Source organism: Manis pentadactyla, chromosome 6, assembly GCF_030020395.1.
Source record: "Manis pentadactyla isolate mManPen7 chromosome 6, mManPen7.hap1, whole genome shotgun sequence".
In the NCBI taxonomy this organism is placed as follows: Eukaryota; Metazoa; Chordata; class Mammalia; order Pholidota; family Manidae; genus Manis; species Manis pentadactyla.
The window spans coordinates 101,720,651-101,732,853 of record NC_080024.1 but is presented as its reverse complement, the minus strand read 5'-3'; the positions used below and the strand labels follow the sequence as shown (position 1 = coordinate 101,732,853).

Genomic DNA, 12,203 nt, shown 5'->3' with positions numbered 1-12,203 from the left:
TTCAACGAACTGAGTGGAAGATGCCAGACAAAAAAGGGAATATAGTGTATGATTTCATAAAGTGCAAGATGGGAAAAATAATGCTGTTAGTAGTCAAGTAAGTAGTTAGCTTTGGGGGATGGTTAAACTTGGAAGAGGGAGCTCCTGAGATGATGGCAATGCCACCCTGACTAGATGCTCATTCAACAGGATGTTCAATCTATGACCACTAGGCAGGCCACCCTCATGTATGTACACTTTCCTGTATGCATTTAATTCTCTCATAAAGTGTGGTTGTGTGTGTGTAAGCATATATGTGTGTGAAAATTTAGGGAATTTTGAATTCCCTGAAACATAATATGGGGGAGCAGGATGTTAGAACCCTATTTTGGAGATTTGAGCATGACACAGACTACCCTAGGTGGGTGCCAGAGGATCTGCAAAAGGCTCAATTTCTGGCTGCCAAAACACATTTTTATTTATTTCCTGGACCAGAAGACTATAAAGAATGAACTTCAGACTTTGAACCATTGTGTTAACCAATTAAGACAACAAAAGAAAAAAATATATTAAAGTGGTCATAATCTCTAGTTCATTAAAGATGTTAAGCAGAGGGAGTGGATTATATCGCCTTTCAATTTAAAAATTAATGTTTTTTAGTCATTCATTTCAGAGTTCACTTAAAACTCCCCCAAAACAGACATTTTGTTGGAGATTATAGTCAAGCCAAATGTATCCACTCTGTAACAATATGTCAAGTTACAAACAAAATAGTTCTAGGCTTTCCCTGCTGCAAATAAATCAAATGTCTATAGTCAGTCACTGCACAAAACATTCCCATCAACCTGCAGGGGGAGGCCCTTTCAGGATGTGCACGTAGATATCCTAAGGGACATTAAATAACTTCATTTCTGGGAGGAAAAAGTAATTCAAACTATTCAAATATGGGAAGTGTGCCATCAAACATAACAGTATTTCAAAACTTAGTGATAGAATCTCTCGAATTTGTTTTCACAGAGAAGAACCCTGAAAAAACAGTTTAAAAAAATGCACAGCCGGAGGATTTCTAGGCTTTTGGAAGTATTTTAAGCTCCAGGATTCACACACAAAATATTATTTTGGGGGCACTTACCAGCATATTATCTGTTGACCAAGACAATTTGAAGAACACTATTAAACTGATAATGAATCATTTCCCTAAGGTTTTTTCTTCTTTCTCTAAGAGAATATTTTTTTAAAAGAGAGAGAATGGAGATCCTAACCAAGCATTACTTTTTACCTCACATGACAAAAAAAATAAAAATATCTAAGGTCAAAATGATGCAGAGACTGTAACTCAAAAGTTAACTGCTTAAAAAAAATCTTATCAACTCAGTAGAGAGGAATTAAAATTAAAATTCCTCTCTCATGTGATAGTCATTCCCTGAGTACTGTATTAGAAAGGCCCTAGCCTAGGGAGGGAGAAAACCATGTGCTTTATAACCAGGCTCAATTCAAGGACAGGTGCAGTTTGCTCTAGGTTCTCTTAACTCCCCAGACTGAGTTCCCCTTTTCTCATCTGTAGAATGGGAATAAACCACCTATCCCAGAGGGTTAGAGAAATAATTAACTCAGATTACATATTACTTTCCTTTCTTTAAATCAAAAATATTTTATTTTCAAGGTTTAGTACCACCAGACATTAGTTTAAAAAAAAAGATTTTAAGAGATGTCAGCAAATATCTAAAGTGTCAATGATTTTTTCTGGTGTCTGTGCTCTTCTAAGTTATATGAATGATCGACTGAAAAATGCTGAAAATAAAATCAATTATGGTATGTCTTAGAACTGCATATATGGAAAAAAACATAGCAGGCGATCCTTAGAACCCTTACTGAAAGCATTTATACAAAAAGCTCAACACTTAATGCAACAGAAGAAAACTGAATAAACTCAAAATTTATTTTAATAATGAGGAAAAAAAGTCATTTCACACTTCTAGTTCCAATAATTTCTGAACTAATAAAAATTCCAAATTTTGCCCCCTTAATTAACAATTTTTTTTACTAATTCCTGAATTCACCAAAACATTAAATAATATATCTGTATGACAACAGGGATCTTAGTATAAATGTTCTGAATTATGAAGGTCAAGTACAAAATTTCTTTAATTCACATTAAACCCAATATTAAAACTATAAAACTATAATATATAGTTGACACACTACGCTCAAGTAAATTTTTCAAATCAATAAAAAAGCAGTATTAAATTCACAATCCACAGAAGTACATAAGTACATTGTTACTCCACTATTTATTTACTTTTATTATAGATAGGTATATTTTGTAAAAGAAAACATAAGAAATAGATCATGGATCAAGCACTTCTCCAAGTTACTCTGTTATGGACACCATATTATATTTATGATAGCTCTTCCTCTCAAATAGCTCAAGCTGTTTTGAAAGCATACATAACTGATTCTCCCAATGCTACCTGGGAAAAAAAGTTAGTTTACTTAATGTAGGCAATAGACCAGAACAGCAGATTCCTATACTAAATGTTCTTCCATATCTTCCACAGACAGGTGAAGTCCACTTTAGACTAGATTTTCACCACGGGAACAAATGAAAAACTAAATATTCAGTCTGTCAAGGGAATATAAGAACTATCATAATAGTTAAACCAACTATTACAATCTCTCAGTCACGAACGACTCAGCACAGTGTGGTCATTCCATGACACAACATGGAAACTTATCTTTTATTTAATTACCTATTAATTCAGCCAGTCTTCCCTTGGACTTCCTTACAGTTCAGCCTGCTACAAGTTGTTCTCTTCAGGATGTTCCTCCAACTTTAGGATGTTCTAGTGTCAGGTCATTTCATCTTATTTCCTCTCCGCTTGATTTTCTATCTTCAGTTCTAGTGTCTATCTGCGGCCCATTCCTTCTCATTCAGAAGCCCTGACATCCCACTCATTATTTTGGCTGTCCTTCCCTAAAGCTTTTCTAGGTACGTGGTGATACCAAAAACACTGGATGCCTTCTCTGACCCAGAACTAAAACATAAAGTGTTTTATTCCACACATTGGGGGTTGAGAAATTTGACTTTATGTTACACATAATATATTAAATCAATTCCTACTGATGGACCTTCAGAGATCAACTAATCCAATCTTTTGTAATTAAAGGAATGTTTCAATGCATATTTTTATATGTATATGCATCATGTTAACATCAAGAATACAGAAATATCTGTAGAAAAATAACTAGAGAAGGACTTGCTAGGACAAAGGCTATATTTTTAATGCTGACCCATATCACTCAATTCAATAGTGCCTATGGAGGCTATCATCTCTCAAAGAAACATAAAAATGTTTCTTTCAATAGGTAAAGGAAAGATTTTTATTCTTAGTTATATTACACTTCCCTTCCTTTATGCCTAACCCCCTCCAAAAAAAACCAGTTTACTTTTGGTGGAAAAAGCACCAGAGGCAATGAAAAAAAAAACTTTAAAAGTCAAGCATATAAATAATACAGATGACTTCTGACCTATCATGCTAATAACCCTCAAAAATGACTTTCTACCACTCTGCGTACGTGAAAATCTTTGTACATCAGGTTACAAGTTAAAGTCATTCCAAATTCTTTGAAAAGGAGTCATATTTGGGATATTTTTAAGCAGCCCAAGAGTCACACAACTGGAAAACCCCTTAGAGAGCAACTAACTGAACCAGGCCCAAGATCTTACTATTGAGGAAAATGAGGTCACTGGAGTTTAAGAGAATAAACGACATCTGGACCAGATTAGAATCCCAGGCTTCCTGCCCTTGACACCAGGCTCTTGCCCTTGACTCCTAGTTCTTGTCCTTGGCACTATGTAAGGGCTGGTCATTTGCATGGAACAAACTTATTTATACTCCTGGTACCCAAATCACCTTGGATGACACACAGACAGTTATCAATAAACTGCCGATTGACACCTCATGCCACACTGTGGGTAATGGTGCAGGGGACACACATATAGACAGCAGACCTCAACACATGTGGGTGTACATTTGCAACCCAAAGGCCTGGCTGCTGTATGGACACTCGAAAGCTCAGACAAGAAGTGCACAGAGTACTGAAGAGGTTGACAATGAAGAGCTGAACAGTATTCATGTGTAACCTAAATTTTCCTTTTAAAAACTCTATTATAACACAAATTGTAATCTTTAAATTCAAATCTTTTCAAAGGCCACATTTAGCTCCTGCCTGCACCTTCTTCTGGCTACTTTAAACACATCTCTCTATAAACATAGAAGATACGGTTCTAAAACACTTATCTACATATGCTCTTCCCTGACATGAATAGGGCTGTTTAATTAAAATGTATCTACATTTACATAAATACACAAAGACTAGCACCTGCTCAAATTAACTGATATAATTTGCTGAAAAACTGAAATATAAGTTTTTAGTAGGATAAAACAGAAATGTGAGGCAACATGATTTGTAGGTTCAAATTATGTTTCAACTTAGTTAACCCAACTTGAAAATACTTACGTTCCTAAAAGGTATACTAATGGCAGATATGAAATATTTTCTGAAATGACAAAATCCAAATTCCTAATCTATTATATGTTTTAAGTGGCTGGTAAAATTTACTACCAGTCCAATCAGGGCTTGAACTTAATTACTTTCTGTATTTGAGCCAAAGGAACAAATTAGAAAGCATGTTAACTTGGGCAAAATGGTAGAGTGTATACAAAAACACCACACTTCTTAAATAACTATTTAGAGTTTTCTTTAAAAAAAAAATCTCTCTTCTAACTTTAGAATAACCCTTTGAAAACATGATGGGGATTTGACTGATTAAGGACTTTTTTTAAAAGGGATTTTAAAGCAAGATTAACTGTTGCTTTAAGTCTTGACATTTCCAGATTAATAACCTAAGGCTTAATGAGGCACAACAGATTTAAGAATTGAGATTTCTAATTAAAGAGGAAATTAAGGACAGTTTGGTGTAATACCCTGTCACAAAAAATAATCTGTTCCAAGAAAACTTTTGTCTCTACATGTAAAGAATACAAACTATTTAAGAAGAATTTCCTCTAAAAAAAACTCAGTGCAAACTTTACAAAGAGGTCTGGGCAGACTTCAATGAATGTAGGAAAGTCAAAAAAGTACAGTTTGCATGTAAACTCAAACTTGCAATTGAGGCAGAGAAAAATGTTATATATCATGTTTTTAAATGTTCTGACAAAGATATTTTAGGGAACACAAATTATTATATTTCAAATCACATCTAGTATCTAGAATATTTTCAATGCATCATCTATTAGTAATGACCACATGCCACAAGATAAGAAAAAGCCAGAGATACTCATAACCAGGGCCACAAAATACAATAAACTCTGAACACCAGCTCTGGTAATTCTCCCTACTGCCACAAGAACTTGTTGCAAAGACACATGAATATCATCAAACAGATACTGAGAATAAGTATGTTTTATACTTAAAATGATTATTGCACCCCAGATTTTCCTCATCTGAAAGTGAAGCTTCTTTTTACAAACATGTTTCATGTATTGAATGATAATCTCTTCAAAGTCAAAGGTGAAAAATTACATATGGCTTCTGCATCTCTTTTCAAATATTCTCATCCAGGATTGCAAGGAAGCAGAACCTGTGTGATAAGACTAAGAGTCTAGACTAAAGAAGCTGAACATTAAGGTGATGTCCTTGATGCCTCATAATCTCTGCAAGCGTACTTAAATCAGAACAATGGAGCTATGCAATTAAAATATTCACTAGAAAAACAAGACAGGTTTCTAATCTATTTGTTACTGGGGAGGTAGTAAAAGTAAAATTGATTATTTTTTCCTGATGATAAATCCGCTTAAGAATTTGAAAGTCACTAGCATAATTTAAAAGAAAAGCTTGTTATAACTTTGTGTTATCCTTTGATCAGAGAAGTTTAATGCTCAAACTCTTGCTCTTCTGTTTTTAGTGTAAAGAACAATGCTAACACCTCAATTTAAAATTTGGAAGAACAAAGAAAATCTTACAGCTAAATATCATAACATCCAAAATTGACTGGAATTATGAAAATCCAGGTAACAGAATAACTAAACAAAGAATCTCTCAAAGTAAAAAAAAACTGTTTAAAGTCAAAGAAAGAACACTTCAATTAACAACAAAGGTACAAAGTCCATTTGAGTATTCAGTTCTTTGAGTGGTATGATAAAACTAGGTTGCTCTCTATCTACACTAATAACCTACTCATTCTCTTTTCTAAAACTCTTGACTCCTGAGTCGGGCCTTAAAAAAAAAAACCTAGACTTTCAATAGCAGATGACTGCAGAGGGGCCATTTTCACCTTGAAGATAGATCTTTGTTACTCTGGTGTGTAAAGCACACCATTAGCACAAAGTCATTTCTAATCTCGGTTGTGAGATTCACATGGTGCACTTAACCCTAAAACTCATGTTGCATCAACTGCTCGGCTTCCATTCCTAAATGACCTTGCAAATCATTCAATGTTATTGTTTGACTTGCACCCAAACTTGATGACAAAGTTATAATTTCCTCTTTCATGAAGGTTTATAAAAGTCAATATAATAACACTATAAAAGAAACCGAAAAAGAATCACAGTGGAAAAGATAAGCACATTATTTGCTATTTTTTTTAATGCTTAAGGAGACAAAAAAAAAAGAAAATGACCTATAAAATTCAGAGCTGACTTCAAGGCGGATGACTAAAAGAGGAAACGAGGTTGCTTCAGTGGCACCACACTTAATCCCCTGGTATTAATGACCAAAAATGTCTTCTCTAACTGGCTTCACTGAGCAGTATTCAATTAAACTTACTTTCAGATGGAAAAGTTAGGGAACATGCCATCTGCCGCTGAGCTCACACTCTGAGGATTTATTACAACTTTGTTTGTAAATGAGGCCACTCAACGATGCCCCCCCAAAATATTTTTAAATGATTTTTTGATAACATCGCCGTTTTAAATATATATATATATCTGTTGCCCGCAGAATTAAGCTTATCTTGCAGTTCCCTTAACTTCAAAGACTTAAGTCGCACTTTTTTCTTCCTTCACCCTAGTTCAAACCTCTTCAATAAACCCCATTTTAAAAGAAGAAACAATAAGGAGTGACAGGAGGAGTAAGACTGAGGAAAGTGCACTCCAAGAATAAAGGGTGGTTTTATAACAGGAGGTACTTTTGTTAGCAAGTGACTGACAGGTCTCCTCCCCCAAGTTAGGAGAAATTCCATCCACTTCCCAAAACTGCAGAGGCCAAAAATGTCTAGTCTAATAGTTTTGAGACCCCAGAGTCAGGAGAGCCGAGAAGGGCGGACTGGAGAGTGGGGGAAGGGAAGAAAGACCAGCAGGAGACCAAAGAACAAAAGGAGAAACCCACAAAAGGAGAAAGGAAAGCCGGGACCCGGCGGCCGGGGAAGCAGAGGGAGAGAGAGGCCGGGAGGTGGGAGAGCACGCCCCGGGGAGGGGGTGGAGGTGGGGAGAGCGCGGAGCCGAACCGGGCAGGGCCGGGCGCGCCGCTCCACCGCGCACCATGGACAGGGCTCGGCGCTACCGCGGCCCGAGCACTCCGCAGGGCGCCGTCCTCTCCTCCCCACGGCCGGGGAGCGCCCAGCCTTGACCCCTAAGAACCCGGAGGGGGGCCGTACGCACCGTCGGTCCCTTCTCGGGCCACCCCCCCCAGCCCCCCGCGCAGCTGCACTTCCGAGCCGCACCCGCACTTTTCCGAGCTGCCGCCGGCGGTGCGCAGGGCGCCTCTCGGGCAGATTTCCCCGGAGACCCTGAGCCGCAAGGAGGGCGGACACGCCCCTCTCCTGCAGTCCTGCGGGCCCCTCCGCCCGTGGGGGCGCCCTCGGGACCCCGCCCCGCCTCCACCCAGCGACGTGGGGTAGCGGTGGAGGCGCGCGGCACCGCCTCCCGGGTGGGCTGCGGGACTGGAGGGGCCTCAGGGCGTCCTCGGGCCGCGGGAAAGTTGGGCGGTGGGGCGGCGAGGAGTGGCGGGGGCGCCTGCGACCTGCGGCGAGCAGGTGCTTCCTGCCGCGGCGTAGCCTCCCGGTGCGGATTCCGGTAAAGCCTGGCGCTCTCCCGAAAGCAGGAAAAGTGCGGAGGCTCCTGGCGAAGACAAGCGGCCGGCCGAAGGGAGAGGAATAACAGCCGAGTAGCGGAACTTCTCCCCGCGCCGGGATAGGAGCGCGCCGGGCCGGGGTCTGTGGGAGGCAGCGCCGAGCCGCACAGGCTCGTCTGGAGGCAAGGGGGGGTGAGGCTTTCCTCCAGGTGGGACCCACACAGTACACTGTGAAGGCGAAGGGAACAGCAATAAGAGGCCACTCTGGGCGGGGTAAAGACAATAGGACCGTGGAGCCCTCGGGCAGCGGGAGGCGCGCGGGTGCCGTAGTGGGTGGGGAGGCAAGTCCCGTAACTAAGACAACAGAGTGAGATTTCCTACTGCAAACTCGCAACCCATCCCTGCAGAAATAAACAAACAAAAAAATGGAGCAAAGTGCAAAGCGAGGGGCGCGGAGCGTAGAAAATTGCGAACCCGAGGCGCTATCCTGCCTCATCCTTCTGCCGCCTGGAGACACCCCCGCGGGTCGTCCGGTCCCCGAAAAAGAACAGAGACAGCCGGCGATCGGTCCCTCCGGGACTGGCCGGGAAGGCGCGGGAGCCCCGCTGGCCCCGGTGGCTCTGCCCCTGAGCACGGCCCGAGCCTCGTGCCTGCGCAGCTTCGGCCGCGCGGTGCGGCACCTCCCTTCCCGGGTGCGCAGCCTGGCCCCGCAGCGGCGCGGGGAACAAAGGGACCCGGCGCCGCCCGCCCCGCCCCGCCCGCGGCCCGGCCCGCGAAGCCCGCCGCGTACCTGGAGCAGGGCCGCCAGCAGCGGCAGGAGGGTCCGCGGAGCTCCCACTGTCCGGCACATGGAGGCGGAGAGGGCCGAGCGAGGAGCCGGCGGCGGCGGCACCAGCAGCGGCACGGGGAGACGGCTCGCGGCAGTTCCCACCCCTTCCCTCCCCTCCCACCCCACCCCCTTCTCCGCGGCTCCGCGCTCCCCGCCAATGGAGAGCCAGCTGGTGACAAATAGCGGGCCGCGGAGTCCGCGGGACTCGAACCAGGAGTAATAAAACAGACCGGGGGCTGGGGGAGCTGCGGGGGGCGGGGAAGGCAGGGCGCGCGCGAGTGTGAGCGCGTGAGTGTGAGCGTGAGCCTGTGTGTGGGCGGCCCGACTCCGGCCCACAGCGCAGCGGAGGCCGGGAGGGACGCGGGCGGCGGGGACCGGGGCCGGCGGGGACCGGGGCCGGCGGAAGATGCGGGTGTGGGAGCGGATCGCCGGCGCTCCCCGGAGCTCCGCCACGCGGAGGTTTGGGCCCGCGCCGGGCTGCCTGCGGGGCTCTCCAGGGCCGCGCGGCGCGACCAGGACGCCGGGGAGAGCACCGCGCGGAGGTCGCCCGCGGAGGGCGCGGGACCGCCGCCCCGCGTCTGCGCCGCGCGCGGGCCGAGGGCCACCTCTTGGCCGCCCTTCCCGGGCCCCCGTGGAGTTGCGGACTGTTCTCTGGCCTCGGCCGAGCGGGCAGGAGCCCAGGGGCCGCCGCGGCCGCTCCCACGGCTCCGTCCGCGCTGCCCGAGCGCCGGTACCCGCCCGCCGGCCCTCGCCCGGCGCCGCTACCTCGCGCGCGCCGCCCCCGCACCCGCCGCCGCCCGCGCGCTCCGTTCGGCCTCCGTGAGCGCGACCTGGGCGAGCCGCCGCCGCCGCTCTCCCCGCGCCCGCCGCACGCGCTGCCCGGCCGCGCGGCCCGCTCCCCTCCTCCCCCAGCCGCCGCCGCCGCCCTCGCGCCGCCTCTCGCCGCCGCCGAGCTCCCCCGCCCGCGTCGTGGCCAATCGGAGGCCACCAAGCTGCGGCGGCGGCCGGCCGGATCCGCGGCAGCCGCCCGCCCCGCCCTGCCGGAGCGCCCCGATTTTGCTGCAGCCCGCGGGGGGTCGCCGGAGGGCAGCCCGGGGCGTGCGGAGAACCGCCCGGCGGACGGAGTGGCTGCGGGAAATTAACTTGCGTCATAACTTGATCGGTGGCAGGTTCACCTCTGGGCCGCGCCGGGGAATCTGAGACTAGGACGGGGGGGACACCTCCGGGTGGCCTGCCGCACGCTGCCCTTTCCGTGCGGTCGTTCTCTCAGATTGCATTCTCCTGGGCAGGGGCAGACCACAAACGCGCGCCGCGGCGGGGCCCGTCCCGGCCATTGTCCGCCGCGCAGACTCAGCCACCTGCGGACCGAGCGGGCGGAGCCGGGCGCTCTCCTCGCCGCCTCGGCGGGTGCGCCGGAATAGTCTAAGTTTGCGTGCTCTTGGGTTTTCTTTTGTTCCCCTGGGGCTTGGAGAGCGCGTGTAATTTTATTTATCTCCCGTTTTGCATTTCTACTCGTTAGTGGTACCGTTCACATTTTTTAGCAGTTTCGGGGACTTTGACTTCTCTACACCACCCCCAACAACCGCCACAGTAACAAAAAAAAAAGAAAAAGGGAAAAAGGGAAGGAAAAGGAAAACACGGGGAAACAATCTAAAAGCCAGAACTCGCCATGAAAATAGGATTATCTAAAAGATAAAATGACTGATAAAGAGTTTGCACCAAGTAAAGGATTTTTGCTTCGTCCTTTTAAGGCGTGAACTGGGAACACAAAAAGTGAGAGACTTCACAAGTTTGGGTCACAAGAATTTGTAGAACGGAGGTGGAGTGAGGAACAATTGACTTTGGTAAATTGATAAATTTTTTCCAGAATTTTTTTAAGTTTTACAGGCAAGTAAAAATGTTGATTTTTATCTAAGCATATAAATATTTTGGAGGTCGTCGACCTTCGTTGCAGTTAGTGAACATGACTCTTCTGCGTTGGGTAACTGAAGCATTCATATTATTTGAATTTGAGTTTCAGGGTTGATCATTAAAGAACTTGATGAATCTCTAACAGTTAAGCACTAATAACTTTGACATAAGCAATGCAGCTTTTAATTATGTACTATTGCAGACTAGGCTTTAATTTTTTAATATTCATAGGGAAGCTTACTCAATTTTCATTAAAACATAATATTGTAGGCCATTTTTTAAATGAAACTAAAAAACTTTTTCCTGGATTTTCTTCTCAAAAGAATAAAGATCATGTTAATTAAATTTAAAGAGGAAATGATCAGCTTGTTCTTTCTCTTTTTCTTCTTTGCTAAATACTGTTGTCACACTATGGCTAATCTGCCTAAAAATTCTTGCAATAGGGTGTTTATAAATTCCACGTTCAAGGACTCATGCATAATAATAAAACAATTCAGTAGGAATACGGGGATATAATTTGTTGTATTCTGAAGTGGAATGTATAGACCCCCATAGAACTGAGCTGTGAACCTGGAGGAGACCGAGCCATTGATGTAACTGCCGTTCTGATTAGGTTGAAGGGAGAACAGATTTCACCAGGAGCAACTATTGCTTTCTAGTATTATTTGATTTGCTTGAAGCTTTAAACTCGGTGCCCCTTATAAATTAAACTCTTAATATGACTTCAAAATCTGCTTCGGAATGCCTGTCAGTCAACTAATTCTCTGATTCCAATAGTTTTTGACCATATAGCTTTTTTTGAGGGTGGGGGAGGGACCCGTCTTGCATGCCTCTCACTCTTCAACGCTGGGGAATTGCTTTGCCTGAGTTTAACCTGATCACGTGGTTGGCCAAATCTTGCTAATCAGCCTTTTACCACAAGAAGGAATAGCCTATTCTAAACTCGTTACTGGAGACTTTGTGCATCCATTTGATGTCAACAAAATTAGGTCTAGGGATGACTTTGGCACCCAGCACAGCTTTACCTCCATTGCACCATACTTAGGATAATCTAATAATTCATTTCTCTGAGCAAATGGTAACCAAACTTTCAGATTTTCAGCCTCTGCTCAAAGCATCCTCAGTCTGAAAATTAACTTTCCATCAGCCTGCAGAGCTCCAGGGCTGCAGGGGACTTGACACTGATCCTGAGAAACAGCCAGGTAGTGAGGGTTAGGGAAAGACAAGAAAAAAATAATAAAAAGTAAGGCTGGGCTCATACACCAAAAATCAGTCTAGTCCCTTGATTTCTGCCTGTGGGCTGCTGCTGATATCCTATAAGAGGTCTACAAATGTATATGTGCATCAGACATTGTGGACACACTGAACAAATGATATCTCCTGCACATACCAGTTTCAAATGTATGTGGAT

The 12,203-nt window shown here is 44.9% G+C and overlaps 1 protein-coding gene across 1 annotated transcript in view; it reads right to left on the bottom strand.

Moving 5' to 3' along the window:
• CDH2 (cadherin 2) overlaps positions 1-8,983 on the bottom strand; it is a 190,930-nt gene extending 181,947 nt beyond the window's left edge. Inside the window, exon 1 of the mRNA XM_036885966.2 lies at positions 8,843-8,983. Coding sequence (XP_036741861.1) covers positions 8,843-8,902 — 60 coding nt within the window. The 5' untranslated portion in view covers positions 8,903-8,983. The remainder of the gene's footprint in view (positions 1-8,842) is intronic.
• Between the last annotated feature and the right edge of the window lie 3,220 nt (positions 8,984-12,203).